The sequence below is a fragment of the Myotis nattereri genome (assembly GCF_964212035.1).
Source record: "Myotis nattereri genome assembly, chromosome: 1".
NCBI lineage: Eukaryota > Metazoa > Chordata > Mammalia > Chiroptera > Vespertilionidae > Myotis > Myotis nattereri.
The window spans coordinates 159,738,662-159,759,983 of NC_138075.1; the positions used below are offsets into that span (position 1 = coordinate 159,738,662).

Genomic DNA, 21,322 nt, shown 5'->3' on the forward strand with positions numbered 1-21,322 from the left:
TTTCCCATCACCTCCAAGCCCAGGCCTCCTCTGGGCTCCTATGACTTAGGTGTCTGTAATGAATTCTCTCTCCAGCTCACTGTTTGCCATCAAAATTGTGACTTATCCACACAAGCGCGGGGTCTGACTTTAACCCCCTCTTCCTCAGACCCGTCTGAGACTGGGAGGATGTGAGAAGTCACCCATGAAGCATGAGATGAGCCGGCTCTAATGTCATCCAGCTCCTTGTCCCTCTTGACACTGAGTGAGACTCTAGCTAGAAGTTGGTGACTGATGAATCTGCTCCCTGCTGCTTTGATTTCTCTGGATGAGAGAGCAGCGGGCAGCCTTGTGGCCAGCGGTGCCTGCCGTGGCCTTTGTAGGAAGAGAGGCCTCATGGATTGACACATGGGCTCCCCTCTGGAACTTCATGTGAGATAGAAGAGGGTCATTCAACAGGAAAACACCATTGGTTGTGTACTCATCAGTAATTGAAGGTGTTTAGACTAAAGGGGAGAAAGTCTTATCCAATTTTTTGTTGTTTTATGAAATATATGCTGTCTAGGCTCAGCTCCATCTGTACCCAATAATGGAGGACCTAAAAATCCCCAAATGTTGTCAGTCAGATACAATGCCAAGTTCATTACATGGCTTACTTTACTTAATCCTTATGCCTTTTAAGTTGGGTTTTTTGTTTTGTTTTGTTTTTTCTCCACTTAAAAATGAAGGAACAGAAGCCTGGGAAGAGCAGGAAACAGTTTGAGTCCAAAGCACTCAGTTCTCACTACAACCCCATTTTGCCTCCAGTGTTGTTTTTAGAAGAGGATGATGAAATTATAGTGTTTGTTACTTATTTAGAGCTATAGGCTCATTTTTTCATTATCTCTGGGGCCAAGCTAGGGCATTTTTTCCTGTGGTCCTCAGGGATGCCCATGCTAACCAACCTCATAGATTAGACCAGTGATGGCGAGCCTTTTGAGCTCGGCGTGCCAGCATTTTGAAAAACCCTAACTTAACTCTGGTGCCGTGTCACATATAGAAATTTTTTGATCTTTGCAACCATAGTAAAACAAAGACTTATATTTTTGATATTTATTTTATATATTTAAACGCCATTTAACAAAGAAAAATCAACCAAAAAAAATGAGTTCCCGTGTCACCTCTGACACGCGTGTCAGAGGTCCGCCATCACTGGATTAGACGGAGGGCACAGAGGATTAGAGACTAATGAGGTCTGAAAAGTTTACACTGCAGAGACTAAGGTGATAAGACCCTGTCAGAGGTTTGTGTTTCCAGCAATCACACTGAATACTCCACAACAGCATCCTAACTACAGCTCCATAAAACTTTAGGAATGTGGGGTGTTGCTTCCTGATAAGCGGCTTCTCCAGGTGATTGCTCTCAGTGCTTTGGCACCCATACTTCTCCATCATTGGTGCGCGTGACGACCGAGACTGGGGGCCTTTCTGACAATAGCAGCAGCTCCCACATGTTTGTCAGACGAGTACCAGAATATCCTCATCCAGTCACCCATTAGCTCCCTTCCACACCTCATCCCAGTTTGCTTCCTGTTCATGTTCTGTGCTGTGCAGGAATATCTCATCTTCTCACTGGGTTCCTTCCCACTCCTTTCCCTTCTCTCAGATCTAAATGAGGAGTCTGACAGAGGTAAAGAACAGAGCCTGAACTACGTAAGAGTTTTCTGACAGTCATTGTATACCTGCACTGGAGTCCTTTTTTAGCTACATTTCATCAAAACAAAAACAGATTTTCACGAAGGCATGTTAAGGTCCTTTGCAATGCAAGCAGTTGATCCAATTCTCTTTATCCAAGATTGTTAGAAAGTCTCCCATGCTTGCTGGTTGCATAGTATATATTTCCATCCTTTTACTTTCAACCCATTTGTGCCTTTGAATCTGAAGTGTGTCTCCTGTAGATGGCATAGACAGAGCTGGTTTTGGGTTTTCTTTTGTTTTTTTTAAATACCCGAGGATATGTTTTTTATTGATTTTAGAGAGGAAAGGGGGGGGGGGAGGGAGAGAGAGAGAGAGAGAAAGGAAAGAAAGAAAGAAAGAAAGAAAGAAAGAAAGAAAGAAAGAAAGAAAGAAAGAAAGAAAGAAAGAAAGAAAGAAAGAAAGAAAGAAAGAAAGAAAGAAAGAAAGAAAGAAAGAAAGAAAGAAAGAAAGAAAGAAAGAAAGAAAGAAAGAAAGGAAAGAAAGAAAGAAAGAAAGAAAAGAAAGAAACATCGATCGGTTCCTCCCAAACACACCCCAACCAGGGATCAAATCAATAACCTTTTGGTGCATGGGATGACATTCCAATCAACCAAGCCACCCAGCCAGGACTAGTTTTTATTTTTTTAACCCAATCTGACAATCCCTGCCTTCTGGTTGGATTGTTTAATTCGTTCACATTTAGTGTTGTTATTGATATGGTTGCATTTACATGTTGCCTTTGTACTTTTTGTTTTCTGTATGTCACATGTCTTTTTGTTCCTCTATTTCACCTTTAGGGCTTTATTTTTCATTAAGTAAATATTTTCTAATATAATATTTTAATTTTTTTCAATATTTTCAAATTTTACTTTCTTAGTGGTTTCCCTAGGACTTACAACAGACACCATAACTTACAGAATCTACTTCAGATTTATGCTCACTCCATGCCAGTAAAATACAGAAATCTCCTTCAGAACTCTCTCCTCCTCCCCTTGTGCTATTATTTGTACACACATTACATCTGTATGCTCCAAACCCAGAAATGTGTTGTTATAAATATTATTCCATACAACCTGCTATCTTTTGAAGAAACTGAAAGAAGAAAGGGGAGCAAGTATATATCAACAGAGTTTGTTTGTAACCCTATTATCTATCATTTTTGGTTCTCTTCGTTTCTTTTTGATTAACCATCCGGCATAATTTCCTTACTCCAGTGTTGCCCTCACAACCGCCTTTGTGATTTTATTGTCAAATATATTACATTTCCATATGTTACAGGCCCAACCAATGCAATTATATACATATTGTTTTTAGACAATTGATTTTTAAATCAGTTAAGAGAAGACAAGAGGAAAAATGCAATTACACTGTCTTTTATAATTGCATAATTACTTCATCAGTGTTTTTTGGGCTTGTTTGTTTGGGGGTTTTGTTTTGGTTTTGTTGGTGTGTGTATGTGTGTGTACTGTAATTACTGTCTGGAATCATTTGCTTTCAGCCCGAAGAATTTGCTTTAGTGTTTCCTGTAAGACACATCTACTAGCCACAAATTCTCTGTTTTTGTTCATTTAGGGATGTCATTGTTTCTCCTTTGGTTTTGGAAGATAGTTTTGCTGGATATAAGATTCTTAATTCATCGATTTTTCTTTTCAGCACTTGGAATATGCCTTCCTGCAACCTTTTGCTTCACTGTTTGTTCTGAGAAGTCAGCTGTTAATCTTATTGGAACTCCCTTATACATAAGGAGTCATTTTTTTTCTCTTGCTGATTTCAAGATTTTTATCCTTAGCTTTCAGCATTTTCACTATCACCTGTCTAGGGATAGATCTCTTTGTTTAATTCTATTTGTAGTTTGTTGACTTTTTTATATGTATAAATTAGTTTTTTATCAAAATTAGGGACTTTTTGGTCATTGTCTCTTTGAATATTTTTTCTGTTCTTTTCTCTTCTTTTGGTACTCCCGTTACATGTATGTTAGTGTGATTAATGGTGTGCCACATCTCTGAGGCTCAGTCTTCTGCCTGCTCAAATCAACTGTTGAGCCCCACAGTGAATTTTTCATTTCTGTAGTTAACTTTTCAGTTCCAGAATGTCCTTTTTGTTCATTTTAGTAATTTCCATCTCTATTATTTGATGAAACATGATCAGCATACATTTTTTAATTCTTTTTTTAATATATTTTTATTGATTTCAGAGATGAAGGGAGAGGGGAGAGATAGAGACATCAGTGATGAGAGAGAATCATTGATCAGCTGCCTCCTGCATGTCTCTCACTGAGGATCAAGCCCACAACCTGGGCATGTGCCCTGACTGGGAATTGAACCATGACCCTCCTGGTTCATAGGTCAATGCTCAACCACTGAGCCACACCAGCTGGATCATTTTTTTTCTTTAAGCGTGGTTTCCTTTAGTTCTTTGAACATATTTATGGTGTCTTTGTCTAAGTACAGTATCTAAACCCTCTCAAACAGTTTCTGTCACCTGTGTTCTTACTGTGTCTAGATCACACTTTCTTGTTTCTTTGCACTTCCCATAATTGTTTAAAACTGGACATTTTAGGTAATATATCATAACAATTCTGGACACTGAACCTTCTCACTCTATTTCCCCACCCCCAGACCCAATTTATTCTTGTTTGCTTATTTGCTTAGTGACTTAGCTAGACTAGTTCAAGGAGACCTATTCTACTACTGAATGTGTCTGCTGTCACTCCTCACGGGACACAGCTTTGGGTTGTAACATTCTTATATTTCCTTTTTTTAAATGGCATGACTCTTCCAAATGGTTCTGTGATTGCCTCTCTGCCCAATCTCCCTTCTATGGGTCGGTTTCTATTTTTATCACATCCAGCCGTTAGCCTCCACTAATTTCTAATTGTTTGGCCCTAGAAATGCGCCTGCAGCCTGATTCAGTTCAGGTCAGACCCCTGCACAGGGAGCCTCTTCAAGGCCATTTCTTGCAGCTTGCTCTGACCCCAGGAGGACTCTTCTTAGCTGCCTCTGTCTCTGGTTCTCTCTGTTAAGCCCCCAGCTGGCCTATCACTGCTGTTAGGGAGCTGTGACTCTCCTCTTAATGGCTCACCACCAAGATTTCTAATGTTTTCAACAGCACCTTAGGCTTTCATGCCAATATAAATTTGAAATCTTAAAATACACAATTTCTTAGAAAGCTGTAACTCAATAAAACTAATTCAAGAGGAAAAATAAAAGTTGAATAATCCTCTTTATTAGAGGAATATAATCAATATTTTAAAACCATACCATCATGAAATATCAAGTCAAGATCATTTTTACTGGCAAGTTCTACCAAACATTTAAATTATACGTATTCAATCTTTTTTAAAAAAAAAAATTCTTTATTGTTTGAAAGTATCACATATGTCTCCTTACGTATTCAGTCTTATACTGTCTCTTCCAGAGAATGGAAAAATGAGGACATTCTCCCAGCCATTTGTTAGCGAAACTAAGGACAGTACAAAAAGGTCAAATAAAGGTCGATCTTATTCATACACATAAATGAAAAATATCCTAAACGAGGTATTATCAATAACGAAGCCAAGGAAGTATTGCTAATTTTGTAAGGTTTAATACTGTTTTGGGGTTGTAAAAGAGAAGGTCCACAGTTTTAAGAGTTCCTTACGAAATTACGTAGAAGTAAAATGTTATAAGGTCTGAGATTTGCTTTAAAATACACTTCGATTAGGGGGTTGAGTTGGTTCTCAACTGTTCTAGAATGTGGAGATGAGTTTTATGGGAGTTTGTACTGCTATTGTCTCTGCTTTTGTCTGTATTTGAAAATATTTATAATATCAATGGACTAGAAACATTGGTTTGATTCTATGTAATTTACTTTTAAAAAGAGAAAGAAAAGATACACACATAATGAGGTGTCAGAAGCCAGTGTCGTACATGGACAGAAATATGACAAGGTGGGGAATTCAACTTTTAGACATTTGCTCTGGCCTCACTCAAAAGGGACCCCAAGCCAGGCGCACTGCAAGCAGTGTTGGGTGGCCTGGGAGGCAGAGCAGGGCGCCTCCGCCGGCAGGAACATCCAGGGCGAGGAGGAAGTTCCTGCCGGGCCAGATGGAAAGGAAGCTCCATACTCACAGCGATTTCACAGCTAGAAACAGACCACAGGTTTCATTCAGCTGTGGTTCAGGATTGAGTTTAGCCTGTCTTCATCAACAGGATAAAGATGATTTGTGTGAAAAGTCAGCAGATTGTAAACCTGTGCAAATGAAAGATAGTTGAAATGCTATTTATAGAAGCAGTTATCAATTCCAGAATTTCTATTTTGTTCATTTTTGTAATTTTTATCTCTAGTATTTGATGAAATGTTATCATTATACCTTTATTTAATTCTTTAAGCACAGTTTCATTTCGTGTTTTTTTTAACATATTTATAATAGCTGCTTTATAATAGCTATAAAAAGGATAGGGAGTACAAGTACTTTGGAAAATAGTTTGGTATTGCTACAAAAAGATTTCTCATCTGACCCAGCAATCCCAGTCCTATGTGTATACAAAAGAGAACTGAAAACATGTCTACACAAAAAGTTGTACACGGTGCTTATAGCAGCATTATTCCCAATATCCCAAACGTGGAAGCAACCAAAATGCCCACAGCTGGTGAAAGGATAGGCAAAGTGTAGTGTTTCCATACAATGGAATATTATTGAGCAATAAAGAGGCAGAAAGCATTGACACAGGCTACTACATGGATGAACCTTGGAAACATTTTGATAAGTGAAAATAGACAGTCACAAAAGGTCACATATTTTAAGATTCCATTTATATGAAATGTTAATAGGCAAACCCATAGAGAAAGTAGATCAGTGGTTTCCAGTGCTAGAAGGGTATCGGTTTCTTTTGGGAGTCATAAAAATGTTCTAGCCCAGCCAGTGTGCTCAATGGTTGAGCATCAACCATGCACCAAGAGGTTGCCAGTTTAATTCCCGGTCGGGTCACATGCCCAGCCCAGGTTGCAGGTGTGCAGGAGGCAGCCAATTGATATTTTCCCCTCTCATCAATGTTTCTCTCTCTTTCCCTCTCCTCTCCTATCTCTATAAAAGTCAACTTTTTTAAATGTTCTAAAATTAGATAGTGGTGCTAGTTGTTCAATCTGTAAGTATACTAAAAACCACTGAACTCTATACTTTAAAAAGGTAATTGTATGGTATGTGAATTATATTCCAATAAAGCTGTCATTTAAAAGAGATGGGAGGGTGCCTGGTCGGGTAGCTTAATTGGTTAGATCATCATCCCAATATACCAAGGTTGTGGGTTCGATCCCCAGTCCGAGCACATACAAGAATCAACCAGTGAATACATAAATAAGTAGAACAACAAATCATTGGCTCTTTCTCTCTCTCTCTTTCTTCCCTCTTTCTTCTCCCTTCTTTCCCTCCCTCCCCCCTCTTCTCTCTAAAATCAATTTTAAAAATAAATAAATAAAAATAAAAAGAGGTATGGGGGGCGGGGAATGGGGGAGACAGGGGAAGGAGAGCTTGGAGCAAAATGGTTTTCTCTCCTGTACTCCACCCTGTTTATTACCACTGCCACCAGGGTCCTAGAGTCTTCTGTCATGCTCAAGAAGATGTGATTTTTATTTTTCAAAACTTCATTGAGAAAGTGCCCACTCTGCAGCAGAAACAATAAGGAAGCCAAGCGTTACCATTTTACTCCTCCACTTCTTCATTTGTTAACCTGAGGAGGAGGCTTAGAGGACTGGGGCCTTTAAAAATTGATGGACTGGAAATTAGGACACAAGGCCCCCTCTTCTCGAATTTTCCTCAACCAGCAATGAGGGTATTCACTGCACTGGCCAAATGGAGCTATGATCGTTGTTTATTAATCACCAAATCTAATGATCAGAAGTGCCACAAGTACAGTCCCCTGTGTCTTCCCCACCCAATACACAAGCACGACTCCCTGGCTCCCCCCGCTGTGCGGGCAGCTGACTTAACCGGGCCAGTTGGCTCTCACTCACCTTGTGCTCTCTCTCCCCATTTTCCCATCCTCCTGTTGCTTTTCAGTGGCTGCTTCAACTCCCAACTCCACTGCTGGTGCGGCCATGAACTCTTTGACCTCTCTTGGGACTCTGCAAGGACTGGCAGGAGCCACAGTTGGACTGAATAATATTAATGCACTCGCAGGTACCATAAACAGTGAGTATTTGCTGCTCTGGTGGACAGCCTTCCCCCAAATTCTCCACAGAAAACGGTCAGCCAGAAGTGACCTAAAAAGGATACGTAACAGGGAGAACTAATACTTGGGATGGAGGAGCGCATGCTTTGATAGGCAGACGCTGTCTAGGTTCATTTTGCCACAAAACACCCAACCTCTCACCACCACCACCCCTACCACCACCCCCATTCCTTCTAATATGCAGTGGATGCATATCCATCCATACATTTCTGGGGTTGACAGACATGTGTAGGTTTCAAGGGTTTGGTTGGGTTTGGGATTTGTTCTGTTCTTCTGAGAGGCAGTGTGCTAATAATAGAAAAATTGATGGACCAGAAATCAGGACGCACGGGTCCCGCTCCGAATCTGGTAGCAATTACTTGCAGGATCTTAGGCAAATCACTGCCCTGCTCTGAGCTTCATTTTCCCATCTGACAATCGAAAGTTCTGGATCAGATGATCTGAAAGGTGCCCTCCAGCTCTAAACCCCAAAGATTCCTGCCAGTTATGTAGAGGGGAAGCGGAGCCTTGGAACGAAGGAAGTCCAGCTGAGCGGAGAGGAGCCGCTGCATACGAACGTGGTCTGGAGTCTTTATGAAGCCTCACAGGCTGGTTACTGAGCAGTGCAGCTCCAAAGGGCTGTTGTTCTTCCCCCACAGGTTGAGGCAGACTCTCACAGAATCACAGTTCTGAGCCGGAGAGACTCACCCACGAACTCTGGTCTCTGTGCTAAGGAGCTTATCCACTCTGGCACTTCAGACCTGGGGGCACCAGCAGATCCGCACATTGCAGGCTCATGCTTGGCGTTGGCTCCTGCCCTGGGGAACAGCCCTGAGCCCACAGAGGGGCACCCTGTTTGTCTTTCCCTCAGTCTGGTCCCCGCTGGGTGCCTGAGAGCAGCCACGCCCAGCAGTTCCGTGACAGCCCAAAGATCCCGATGTGGGGATCTGGTTACCCACCGTGCAGCCTAAGCAGAAAGTTTCCCTGTTTTAAGCCATGATTCAATAAATGGACTGTTTTTAAAGGGTGATCGGGCAGTACAATTTTGTTAAAAAGGCAAGAAATAAAAATGCCAGTGAGTATACTTTCAAAGCTCAAAAAGAATACCTTGCAATTTATTTGGTGAAAAGGGGACCCAGAACTCATCCAAATGAAGGCTGTTATAATCCCGATAAGAAAATTAATTATATATGTAGAGGTAGGAAATATTCAGGTTTTAGTAACTCATTTTACTCAGATGCTCTGGGAAAGACAAACGAAAACATGAACTGAGTTTTATCTGACCAGGGGCCAAAAATGGAAGAAATGAGAAACATGTTTCCTTCCAGATACGATGGCTCTCGATGAGCAAATAGTGTATGAAGTGGTACCCGTGCGGCAGCACAATGTTTTATTCCAGTCAAGCTGCCTCCGGCGCCCCGTCAGGAGCCCTCATGGCCTTGACTCCTGTTTCTGACCTTGTTCTGCAGACGCTCCAGCCCACTTGTCCTTGCCCTCGGTTGCAGGTGTGTGTTCGCACACAGCCCTTCATGCTGCTTCTCTTGCCCCAGGACCTAGTTCCCCTAAAACAAGGACTTTGATTTGATCGCCTGCCTGTCCTTGGTCTGCAAAGTAACAGGCCAGTGGGAGTGGCTGTCCTCCTCAGCACGTGCTCATGATACTGTGTTGTCCTTCCATCCGTGCGTCCGCCTCTCTCCATCCTGTTGTGTTGTACCTGCTGGGATTCCCCATCGTGACCAGGGGCTAGCGAGGGACTCTGTTGAATGGCGGAGAATCTATGACTAGGTCTTGTGTGGGATCTGTGTTGTACAAATTTTGCTTCTGGCAAGGACAACAGGCTTCAGGGGTTTTTTTTGTTTTTTTTTAATTCTTTGCCATTGGGTTAACATAAGTGTGTGTAGCTCATGGGAAATGAAGAATGTGTCTAGTTTCAAACAACCCCTACCAGAAAGGATGAACCAGGAGAATGTTTAATTAAACCAAAAATTATGATAAAACAAAAATTCTTTCTGATTTGGGGAATGTTACTAGTGCAGGGCTATTGAACAATCCCAACAATGGCTGGGAGCTAATATTTGCTTCTTGTCTCAGATACAAAGAGAAAACCTTCTAATATATGCAGAGTGTCCCCTTTCAGACCATTCTCCCTCAACAGATAGTATGGTGCTACCTGTCCTACCGAATAATTCTCAAAGCAGGTAGTCAAGAAACAGCTACCTGGACAGAGACAGCTTCTAAAATAGTTGGCCTCAGCTTCCCTATCAAAGAGCCAACTCTTTTCCACGGACAAAGGAGCCAAGAAGTAGGTAGATGGAGTCCACAGTTCATTCCCACACTCATCTTAGTGTAAATTTTACCCTCTTCCCTGCCAGAGGCCTCTCACCTCCCCCTTAAGTAAGTCTTGGTTAGTAGACAAGCAGCTAAATCGAACTGAGCTTGATCTCCTTTTCCTTCCTTTATGCATTCATGAATGGAGGGGTGGGGAAACAGTACAGTGCAGTAAAGCTGCAAGCCGAAATTGTCCAGATCAGAAGTAAGGAGTGTGGGTGATTCACTAACTGGGCTCACTTCTGGATTATTAGAGGCTTCTCCAGGCATGTTTTGTATGTTCATATCTAAACTAAGATGAATATCTTTTTGCCCATATGTCCACCCAAGAATCTGTATCTGGTTTTACACTTTTAAATGTATTTTTCCTTTTTTTTTTTTAAATGGCATTAAGCCTTCCAAATGGCTTATCCATAGAGTGCTTAAAACTAGGATGGTCTGATATAACCAGCCACAAATGCCTAGTGAATAGCATTTATGGAAATATTCTTTTAAAGGAGAGAAAAGAGAAGATGCATTGGGCATATTATTATTATTGTGGCTTTGTCACCTGTTATTGGCATCGTGAAATGACTGTTTTAATCTATATTATTGGAATATACGAAGATATATGTAGTTAGATACATACACAAGCACATACAACCCCACACACACTTGTGACCGTATTACCACGAGCATACATATGAATGCCACCTATTCACACTCATCTGCCCTGGTTCTAGATACTTCATACTTAAGTTCTCATTACCAGCTTACGGCTTAGAGGGATATGCTTCAGCTACACCAAGGAAGCTTACCTCAGTAACCAAACTTCAGATCATGCCTTACTTTTGCTCTATTTTTGTTTGGTATGAAACTTAGCAGAGTGGCTTGAAAATAACTGTGGTTCGCTTATGGGGCTCTGCCTCTGATCCTGCATTCCAGTGCCACCTTCCCCGCGGCCACAGAGATGTTCACGCTCCTATCTATGGTGGGCCCTCTCTCATTTTCACAGATTTACTCAGTAATCTCACCATTCCTTAGGTCTCCATCGGGTGAGAACCTTGGAGGGCAGTTAAGTTTAAAGTACTTATAGTCAAGATACACACTGACTTTATTGACAGGGCATTTGCAAAGGTTTCCCTGGGGGAGCTTGCCACACCTGTCATTCTGCCCCAGCCTTCGCGTCCAGGTGCCTTCCAGGGGAACCGGATTAAATGGAATGAAATGACCGATCCACTTGGCCTTTTCAAAGAAAAGCCCTATTCTTTTAAGGGGAAAAGCATTTTGTTCAACTTAACCTTCTTCCAACCTGTTTCTGCTGCCCAAGTTTTTAGATGTAATCAGAGCCCAGCAGCTGAACTGGCCAGTGTTATCTTTGATATGGCTATTTAATATAGAATAACATTAGATAACTGATAGGAACAACTCTGAGAGGTTGAAATCTTCCTTTGATGATCCTTCAGATTCTACCAGGTAATCAGTCACCTGCTCTGCCTTGGGTTTTGGCAAATAAACAGAACTTCCCAGTTTTTATTTTAAATATTCTCAATGCATTTCTATTTGTTAGAATGCGTATCCCTATTTTTTTGTTCAAAAGGATGGTTATACCATGGAGGAAAGCTGGAGAGGCCCTGACTAGTCCCCTCTTTGGCATCAACACCCCTTTTACTTGTGCCTCTTCTGCTACCTCCCTCCCCCACCCGGGCAGGTGAGGCCAGCCCTGCCTGTCTCCACACGCATGGAATCGGCTGAAATTAGCAGAAACCTTCAGAAAGCAAATTTGCCCAGAGGTCGAGTCCAGAAACACAGCCAACCACTGTGGGGTGTGGGCAGGCAGAGTGTGAGGAGGAGGCTGAAAGGTCACTGGCCGGAGCTGCAAGCCACACAAGGACTCCAGTCCTGAAACACGGCTCAGCCTTTCAGGAGCACGAAGTGCGTGCTGCTCCTGTGTTTCCGAAGGGGAAACGGCAGCAGATAATTCACCTGACCTGGCCAGCAGCAAGGGCATGTCCCAGACAGGAAGGGAGGCAGGGCACCAGTGCCCATTAAATCCCACCTGTGTGTCTAGAAGCCGTGTCGCAAAGACTACAGATCACGCACGGGAAGGCACTCCCACACGGTGATACATGGGAGGCCTGAGAGCTCAGGGTCCCTGAGCAGGCAAGGCACCGTGGACAGGTAGTGCTTTCAACCACCCCATGGGTGTCAGGGGACCTCGGAGACATTCCCTGTAGTGGAGCTGCCGTGTGCAGCCCCTATTTGTCAGGCCGCTGCGTTCCACACAGCTCTGTAGGCCGCGAGGCACACCTAGACCCGCACACCTTGGGGTGTAAGTGGAGTGGCAAGTGGCTGTTCCCTCCTAGAATTTCTTCCCACCCACACAGGAGCTTGACTTCCTGGAGGGCTTAGCCCATGACATTCCCGTCTGTCTGTATCCCTAGCACCTATTTGCAGCCTGACAAAAATGAAACCAGCAGCGCTTACCAGCTGTGCACAGCTCTGCTCGAATTATTTTACAGCCTCCTCTCACCTCTCAGAGAAGCAACACTGATGTTTCTTTGCATTCACACAAATACCGGCAGGTGAAGATGAAATAAGACCAAAGAGGAAACGAGAAATTACTCCCCAGCCTTTGAGCAGCCATAGGAATAGCAGGGATAGAGAAGACAAGAGGCAGTGGGGTACCTGTGATGAGTTGTTGTCTAAGGGACTGTTTAATGAAGAGGACAAACTATTTCCAAGCTCTTGGCACTAACTTGCCTGACTAAAAAAGAAAAGGAAAAAAAAGAGAGAGAGAGTCAACTCCCCCATAAGAAGAAATTTAAAGCAGAGTGAGCAGGACCTCTGCTGGCCACAGCTTTTTAGCTTTGTTCACATTCTAGATCTGCTCGACTTCCTTTTCAGTAGGCTTGTTCCAGTCTCGTTTCTTTCGGCTCTCCTGGCCACTCCACCCACCCCAGTCCTGCCTGTACTTGGTGACATCACCCAGGGCCCCCTTCTGTCTCCTCAAACCTCCAGGAAGAATACCAGACCTGAGACACTGTGAGATGCCTCTGCGTAAAGCGGTGGTCTCATTCATATCTTGCATGTAGTTCTTTTCATTGAAGAGATGAAGTTGAAAAAGTAACCAACTCGTGTGGAGTAAGGAGAACATTCCCCACCTCTGCTTCCCGGGGGTGGCAGGAAAAAAACTCTGACGGGAGTGTCAAGGTGATGCTGGCCTTGGATTCCTCTATATAATTTCTAAGCATTCCTGATCTTAGTTCTCTGTTCTCACTGGACTTCTTACCAACTTTTCTCACAGTCATCTTTGCTGTTTCATAGCCTTAATCAATAACCCTAATTCCTTTAAGGTTTTCATTGTTTTCAGTGAGTTCTTCCCAGAAACAGATCCTTAAAAAAAAAAAAAAAAAAGTGTTAATCGTAAAAGGAACTAGAGGCAATTATGATGTCACCTCTTCCATTTCCTGAGTTCATATAAAAGTTAACACTCTATAAAGTCTTGCTTGTTTTGACCCAGTATTCAGGGAAAATATGACACAGTCAGCAACCATAATAGAGCAAAAGAGCAGCCAGGATACAAGGAGAAAAAATGAAAAAGGGTGCTGGCCAGCCTCCAGTTCACATCGGTGACTAGCCAAGACCCAGCCTGCGGACACGGTGCCACTTCAGTTGACTGAAAAACGTGACACAGAAGCTCTTTTCCTTGGCAGAAGCCCCAGTTACATGGGCACTGGCTCATATTCATGTGTGCATATTCTGTCTGTCTATGTGCTGCTAAAAACAAACAGCCCCATTCCACGTCTCGCCTCTCATCCTGGAATAAGCAGCTTCAGTCTCTGCAGTGAGGGGAAGGGCCGGCACTCTTTCCTGTGCCTTAGTTCTTCATCAGCCAGCCTATTCCTGGGCTCCTCGCCCTGACCACTCTCTCCTGCTGTTCAGGAAAGTCAGTTCACGGAACTGCCAACCCACTGGTGTACTGAGTACAGAGCTTGTCTTCTGTGGCACTTCCTCACCAGACAGCTGACAGGAGAAAAGTTGTATTTCTTCCTTTTCTTCTCAACCTCCTGGTCCTCAAAGAGCACAGTAAATGCATTTAAGTGTACAGATGTATCAGGTCTCTGCCAGTAATGTTTTTTTACCTGCTTCTAAGCTCTAAGAAGCAGAGGTTTTATTTCAAAAAGATAACCCCAGTACTTGCCAGTAGCACCCTGCATGGAATTAACATGTGCTGTGTCGCTGTAGCACCTCAGTGAACGTTGATCACAGGCCTAGGGAGAGAGGGACATCATTGCTTGGCGGGGGGGGGGGGGGGGGGGTTGTTCCCTGTTGTTGTTTGTTTGTGTTTTTACCGTTATTGTGAGCTGTGACTTCATAGTTTCATTTTAATTTCATGTTGGTTTCGTTGGTGTGCTAGCTGCATGCTCTTGCTGTTGTATTGTGTCAAATGATTCTCTAACTTCCTTTGGAAAGCACTAATGAAAAGTGCTATTTCTCTTCTCTATTGTTGGGTTTTTTGTAAAGTTGCTCAAATGCTCTCAGGTATGGCGGCTCTGAATGGAGGACTTGGCGCCACGGGCTTGACGAATGGCACAGCAGGCACCATGGACGCCCTCACCCAGGCCTACTCAGGGATTCAGCAGTACGCAGCCGCGGCACTGCCCACTCTGTACAGCCAGAGCTTGCTGCAGCAGCAGAGCGCAGCGGGCAGCCAGAAGGAAGGTACGTGCCACCCTCGGCCCAGGGCATGGCCTGGTGTGGCCAGCCCAATGGGCAGCATTCACCTTCACAGCATGTTTTCAAAGACATTAGACTGAGCCAGTATCATAGAGAAAGCCATTGTTTTATTTCTGTTATTTGTGTCTTTTTTTTTTTTTCAAGAAACCTGACAAACCTAAGCCATTTGTTTTGATCTTCTTTCCTGTTCAGTCTTATATTTCGTTTATCTTTTGATTTAACTTTTCATCTACTTCTTAAGATGGATTTCTCACCCACTGAGTGTTTATACACAATTACTTAGTAGTTGCTGCCATCAAAAATTGCCAGGAACCCCTTCTCCCAAACCAGCATTACTTCCTCCCCCTTACACGAAACTCTTCCTCAGTGGGCAGGATGAAGTGCTCCAGTCCTGTGGGTGGAGCACTGTCCAGCCAGCCCTGGGTTCTCAGCCACACATGCTCTAACTAATAGTAGGTGGTGGTTTCCAGGTTAATGATAAATCCACTGTTGGGATCGACTCTGTCTTTAATTGGGGGCCTTCTGGGAAAGCAAATAAGTGATGGATTACCTTGCTTCCTTGCCAGTAAAGCAAAATGAATGCCAGGAAGTTAAAGTTCAGAATAAATTAAGGCTAATTATAAAATAGTTAATGAGCTAGTTGAAAAATAGTAAGAGCTTATCTCTTTCTCTTCCTTTTGGTTTCTTCTTCCTTAATTGAAGTTGTCTTAAAAGCAGAATCTTCAACATTGCATTCATTCACTTTCTGACTTGTTAAGAATCCTATATAATAAAACCCTAACATGCAAATCGACCAAACGCCAAACAACCAGAATGACCGGTCGCTATGATGCGCACTGACCACCAGGGGGCAGACACTCAACGCAGGAGCTGCCCCCTGGTGGTCAGTGCGCTCCCACAGGGGGAGCACCGCTCAGTCAGAAGCCAGGCTGGTGAGCGCAGCGGCAGAAGCGGGAGTCTCCCCCGCCTCCGCGGCAGCGCTAAGAAGCAGTGAGCCCTTGGGCGGTAAGGAGTGAGGGGTCCCAGACTGCGAGAATGTGCAGGCCAGGCTGAGGGACTCCTCCCCCAGTGCACGAATGTCATGCACCGGGCCTCTAGTATAGAATAAGAAGCTAGAATGGGGAAATATTGTTGACGTTTTTTAAAGTTTCTTTCCCTTCTTCTTTACCCTCACCCCATAATTCCAAACTGGTTTTATCTAATTACTTCGACTTTAAACATGGCATTCTATCATAAAGAAATAGAATAGTTTTACTTTACAAAGTTGTGAACTTTAAAGGGGACACAGTTTTAAAGATACTCTTATGTTAAAAGAAAAAGGGGGGGTGGAGGGTGTCTATTATAAATAACAGATTGTTTAAAATAAAAGATTTGTGAAAATCTAAGTTACTTTTCATTATTTCAACGTTCTCTTTACTCCTAGTTGTGGCTGCTATTGTAGATTTTTTAACACATACACAGCCGTTCAGACAACTATTTCCCCAGGTGTGTGGAGATGCTATGTCATAAATACACAACTTCACAGAGAAAAGCTCATTTTGAGGTCCCTTTGTCTGGAGTCTGACTACAATGGTGACAAATAAGGGCAGCAGGAGGTCCTGTAAGGTAATGGCTTCCTCAGAAGAGACCATGAAAGCCAGTACCCCCCCCACCCCCACCCCCCACGTTGTAGTTACCCCTCCATTACCCAGCAGTGTCTCTCATTAAACTGTAGACCCTACGTTGCTGGGAAAATGTCACCAGAAGACTCAAAACCTTGTGGGTTAAGGATAAAGTCTGGACCCTGAAATAACATCTCCTCAGCTGCTTTACCCCAGCCCTGCCCCAAATTTGGTCCCTACCTTGAGTTGTCAGGATTGCTTGTGCAGTAGCAAACCCTCTGAGGTTAATGTAAAATAGTTCGAAATGATGGTTGCCAAATGCAAATTACATATATTTAGGTATTTAGGCTACCAGTGGCATGGTGTAGGATTTTCTGTTTTTTTGTTGATGGTGTTTTTTGTAGTTATTTTTAATCACTTCTCATCTTTTCATACCTTCTGATCATCCTCTTCTCTCCTAGCTAACATGAACTCAAGAAATATAAACCATCTTAATATTAGTTTAACTAAAATATAATGCAAAAGACAAGTTATAATGGGAAGGGAAAGAACCTCATTATATAGAGTTTTAGATTTGCTACTACATGGTTCTGTCCTTTTTTCAGGAGAGTTGAAAGTCAGCTTGATGTTTAGTCATGTGTCCTGGTGCATGTTAGCCCACAGGAACACATGTATAGCATATGTGCAGCATATGGTTTAAAATCTTCTGAAGGGTTGTGGCATCCCTCTTGATCTAAATCCAGCAAAGCTGACCACCTTTCCCACCTAAATACCCTCTGGCCTCTATCATACCTTCCCAAGCTTGCAGGAGGCAAATCTCACACATACACACACACACAAACACACCAAGTAGGAAGAGCTTCTGACACCCAACAGGAAGCCAGTGGTCTGATAGAAACCCCCAGGGCTTTATAGAAGTGCCATATGAGAACCACAAACATGAATAACAACCAGCTGAGAGCAACAGTATAACACTCAAAAAAAAAAATATTTTGTTATTGACCATTGGCATCTATGGCAGTAGCTGCCTTTCTTGCACCCAAGAGAGGTTTTCCTTGTTGTCAACTTTTTTTTTCATTTTAGTGTTAACAGTGTTGTTGGGAAAAAATGGGGTGGGGGGTCTGTAGTAGGAGATGGTGGCACTTTTGAGAAATTGATGACTAAGAAGACAAGCTTCCTTGGGTTGACCTGTCTTCATTTTTTTCTTGGGCCCCTTTCTGGCAGGAAGGGACACATTCAGACTGTAGCGCAGCCTAGCATGCCAGGATTGTGCACATAGACAGTAAATTTGCACTTTTCTCCCCAAGCTTCAGGAGGTGAGATGACCTCACAATTCAGATTAGGTACCATTAGTTCTCATCTGTGAGTTTGGGTCTTTTATTTGAAAGGAACATCCAGATGTGCCCATATGTATACTGCAAAGGATGGGTGTGGCAGAGTGCATTCAGAACACCCTTTTCCAGTGTTTTGGTTCTACATCTATTCACAGTTCGCATTTTTAAGAGTTTTCTTAACCCAGGAAACATTTGGGGATCAAATGGCTGTTCCCTCCTAGGGAAGCCTGCAGCTGTGTCCCTTCACACCCAGACTGCCTCCTTTGCCCTGGGGGGATGTGTCCCCGGAAATGTGAGTGATGCTGCAGGTAAACTGGTCACGCTGACACTTAAGAAGTTCTCGTGTCCAGCTTCAGAAATGTGCTTCAAGAAGGTTTCCAGCGAAAAGCTCCTTTGTTAGAACACCCACTTTATGAAATTTTTTTGTAGAAAGAAACTGGTTTAACTTTTCTTTGCAAAGATATTCATTCCTTTTTTTTTTTTTTGTACAGAGTTCTTTTACCCCATTTATATTTCTTTGACTCATTCCCATGGACTCCCTCCCCCACTGCAGCCTATTCCCTGGGCTTCTCAGTGGGGCTGCCAGTCCTGGGTCCTCTCCTGGGAATGCCAGTTAAGGTTCCGTGAACCAACTGCAGAGGTTACTTCACCAATTTTATGAACTCCCTTCCCTCCCAGACACCATGACTAGAGGCATCCCACTTGGGCCCTCTCCAGACCCTCTGGGAAAGAATGTACCACTAGCCCCAGCACCCTTTGAGCTGGAAAGCATTCTTGCCTATTATATATTAGAAGATAATTACCGTCTATCAGATCATTTGGATTCTCTCCTTTTTCCTCTTTTGCTCCTTTTAACCTTCAGATAGTTTTTTGTGTAGGCAGCTAGAGAGGTGGGAGAATGAAATGGAAAGAACCTCTCCAGCCAGTACAGCTCACATCTTCCTCACGCTGCCATTGTTTCTTGTATTTGTAGGCAGTGGTAGTTGAGAGTGAAGAGCCTGGCTTAGCTTAGTCTTTGACTCACTGCTGCAATTCATGCATTCATTTCCAAGGCTAATTCCCAGTGGTATAATTCCTATCACAGTTGTGAAACTCTAGCTACCTATTTTTTCCTGCCTTGACTCATTGCCAGTCATTTCTAATAAAGATGATTATTAGACTGTGTGTTAAGAGATTTGGCAAATCAAAACTGGATGGATAATTAGGTAAATGATTGAGAAATCCAAGCAGCATTACTGCTATATCCATTATTCTCAATTGCTGCAATTTGCTTAGAATGCACAGGACACTCTCTCCCCTGAGAGACACTCTATACATAGAGCCAAACACGGCCACCCAAGCAAAACCCGTGCCTGTGTTCTCCTCCCCCCTCTATCCATGTCTGCCACCTTCACCCTATGAAGGGATTGAAATATTGCTCATGTGCAGTAAGCAAATGTGACCCACAGAAGATTGTCAGTGAAAAAGAAGCTATTCTTAACCAGCATTTCTGAGGAAATGATGAAAAGCTGCAGGATGTCTGCTTTCCTAAAAGACACATCAGCACATGATATTTCACCCATCCATTCCGTACTCTTTCAGTATGAGGGAAAGCGAATGCTTAGCCTGCCTGTTATTAAGGCACTCCTAAGAGGAGGTGGTGGGAACTAAGAAGCGAAGAATACCTTACTCTGATTTTTGTTTCCTCTTTAGGTCCAGAGGGTGCAAACCTCTTTATTTACCACCTTCCACAGGAGTTTGGAGACCAGGACATTCTGCAGATGTTCATGCCTTTTGGAAATGTTATCTCTGCTAAAGTCTTCATTGACAAACAGACCAATCTGAGCAAGTGCTTTGGTATGCAAAAGAAACCAAGCTAGAATATTACAGCACACCCCCAAGTGAGGACTCATGGGAAGGAAGGTGTAAATGGCAAATATTTTAGAAGTCAGGATAGAGCCTTCCCTGTGTGGTGGTGTTTTCTGGGTCTCTGGATCCACGAAAGCAGAGTTGGAAAAGTTGTTTCATTAGAGAGAGAGACACATAGACAGAAGGAAGAGAGAGGAGAGAGAGAGAGAGAGAGAGAGAGAGAGAGAGAGAGAGAGAGAGAGAGAGAGAGAAGAGAGAGAGAGAGAGAGAGAGAGAGAGAGAGAAAGAGAGAGAGAGAGAAAGGCTGTAGAAAAAGGAAGGATCTAGGAAAGTAAACCAAATGCCCATACCTTAGGTAATGTTGTATACTGTACTATGGATATATCTTGCTACATATGTCTACTAGTTGGTCATTGCAGAGCAACAGCAGTTTCTTTAAACCTCATAGACTGAACCACAAACTCTGCCCAGTGGGAATACGTTAATGACTTGCAGTTTAGGCTGTCCTGGGACAGAATGGCACTGTGGCCACCTTACTACTAGTTCCTCACCCTGCCAGGTGCGATGTCACTGAGCCACTGTGGATGCAGGTGACACTGCACCGGGGCCTGCTGTTCTGCACCTCAGTTCACTGCACACGAGTGCACACCTCGTCCCAGGAGCCGAGTGCTCCGGCCGCCCCCACGTGTGGCAACAGCAGCACAGGGGTGGGGGCCTGGCTGACGTAGCTCATGATCACAGGAAGCACCGTGTTGTGCTGGGATTCTGGAACCAGAAGTCGGGAAGCCGGGATCTGCAGACACTGCCTGGATGGATGCAGAGCATGCAGGTGCCGGCACTGAGGACATGGGGAGACTCGGCTCCTCTGCGGCTGGCTGCCATGCCCTCCGTCCTCAGGCAGCCCAGACTTTGCCTCCCCAGGCGGTTTTTGCCCCGAGAGAGGAAGGCACTAATGCTTCACACCAGGAGGAGAGCACTCATTACATTATTGCTTGTTTCCTTTTTTCAAATCCTTGTAGTCCCCAGAGGAGTTAGAGGCCAGAATGTTCAGAGTCTCTATTACTCACGTGAGAAGTTCTGGCCCAGTTTGAGAAAGAACATTAGCTTGAGTCACCCCTCCAATTAACTAATTCGTGTTGGTAGTAGGTATTAACAGGAACATAAAATAAAATAGAATACCTATGGGCCAGTGGAAATACAAATAATATTCTATGGTATAAAGAAAAACTCCAAAGGTTGGGGGTTCTCAGACAGCCAAAACTCAAACTTAGTATCTGGCCAACTAATAATGGGCAACCAGAATGCTTTGGCTTCTAAATCTCCATTTTCATAACATCTTTCTAATCTCTGTGCTACTGCCCAGGAAGGTCTGAAGCTTCTGTTGTTAGGGGAATTAGTATGTCAACCACTTCAGTCAGTTTTTACCCAAGTGGAAGGCTGTCAGCCTGAACCCATTACCTCACGCGGCAAGCGTGTGAACCCTGTAATGGTTCAGGAGACCAGGAAATGGAAGTGAGTTGTTACACAGGGTGAGTTTCATAACGAGCTTACCTTTGGGCGCTTCCCTGCACAGGTTTGAGCCAGACTTTTAGATTCCTCGTCACCAGACA

The 21,322-nt window shown here is 43.5% G+C and overlaps 1 protein-coding gene across 12 annotated transcripts in view; it reads left to right on the top strand.

The window, feature by feature from the left end:
• Positions 1-21,322, top strand: part of CELF2 (CUGBP Elav-like family member 2) — a gene marked incomplete at its 5' end in the record, with an annotated part of 552,657 nt that overhangs the window by 525,613 nt on the left and 5,722 nt on the right. For 3 of the 12 annotated variants that reach the window (XM_081085288.1, XM_081085284.1, XM_081085289.1), the window contains 3 exons: positions 7,732-7,863; positions 14,717-14,914; positions 19,557-19,700. In XM_081085288.1, the coding sequence (XP_080941414.1) occupies positions 7,732-7,863; positions 14,717-14,914; positions 19,557-19,700 (474 nt within the window). The remainder of the gene's footprint in view (positions 1-7,731; positions 7,864-14,716; positions 14,915-19,556; positions 19,701-21,322) is intronic. The other 9 variants (XM_081085292.1, XM_081085290.1, XM_081085293.1 and 6 more) reach the window with 6 other exon arrangements.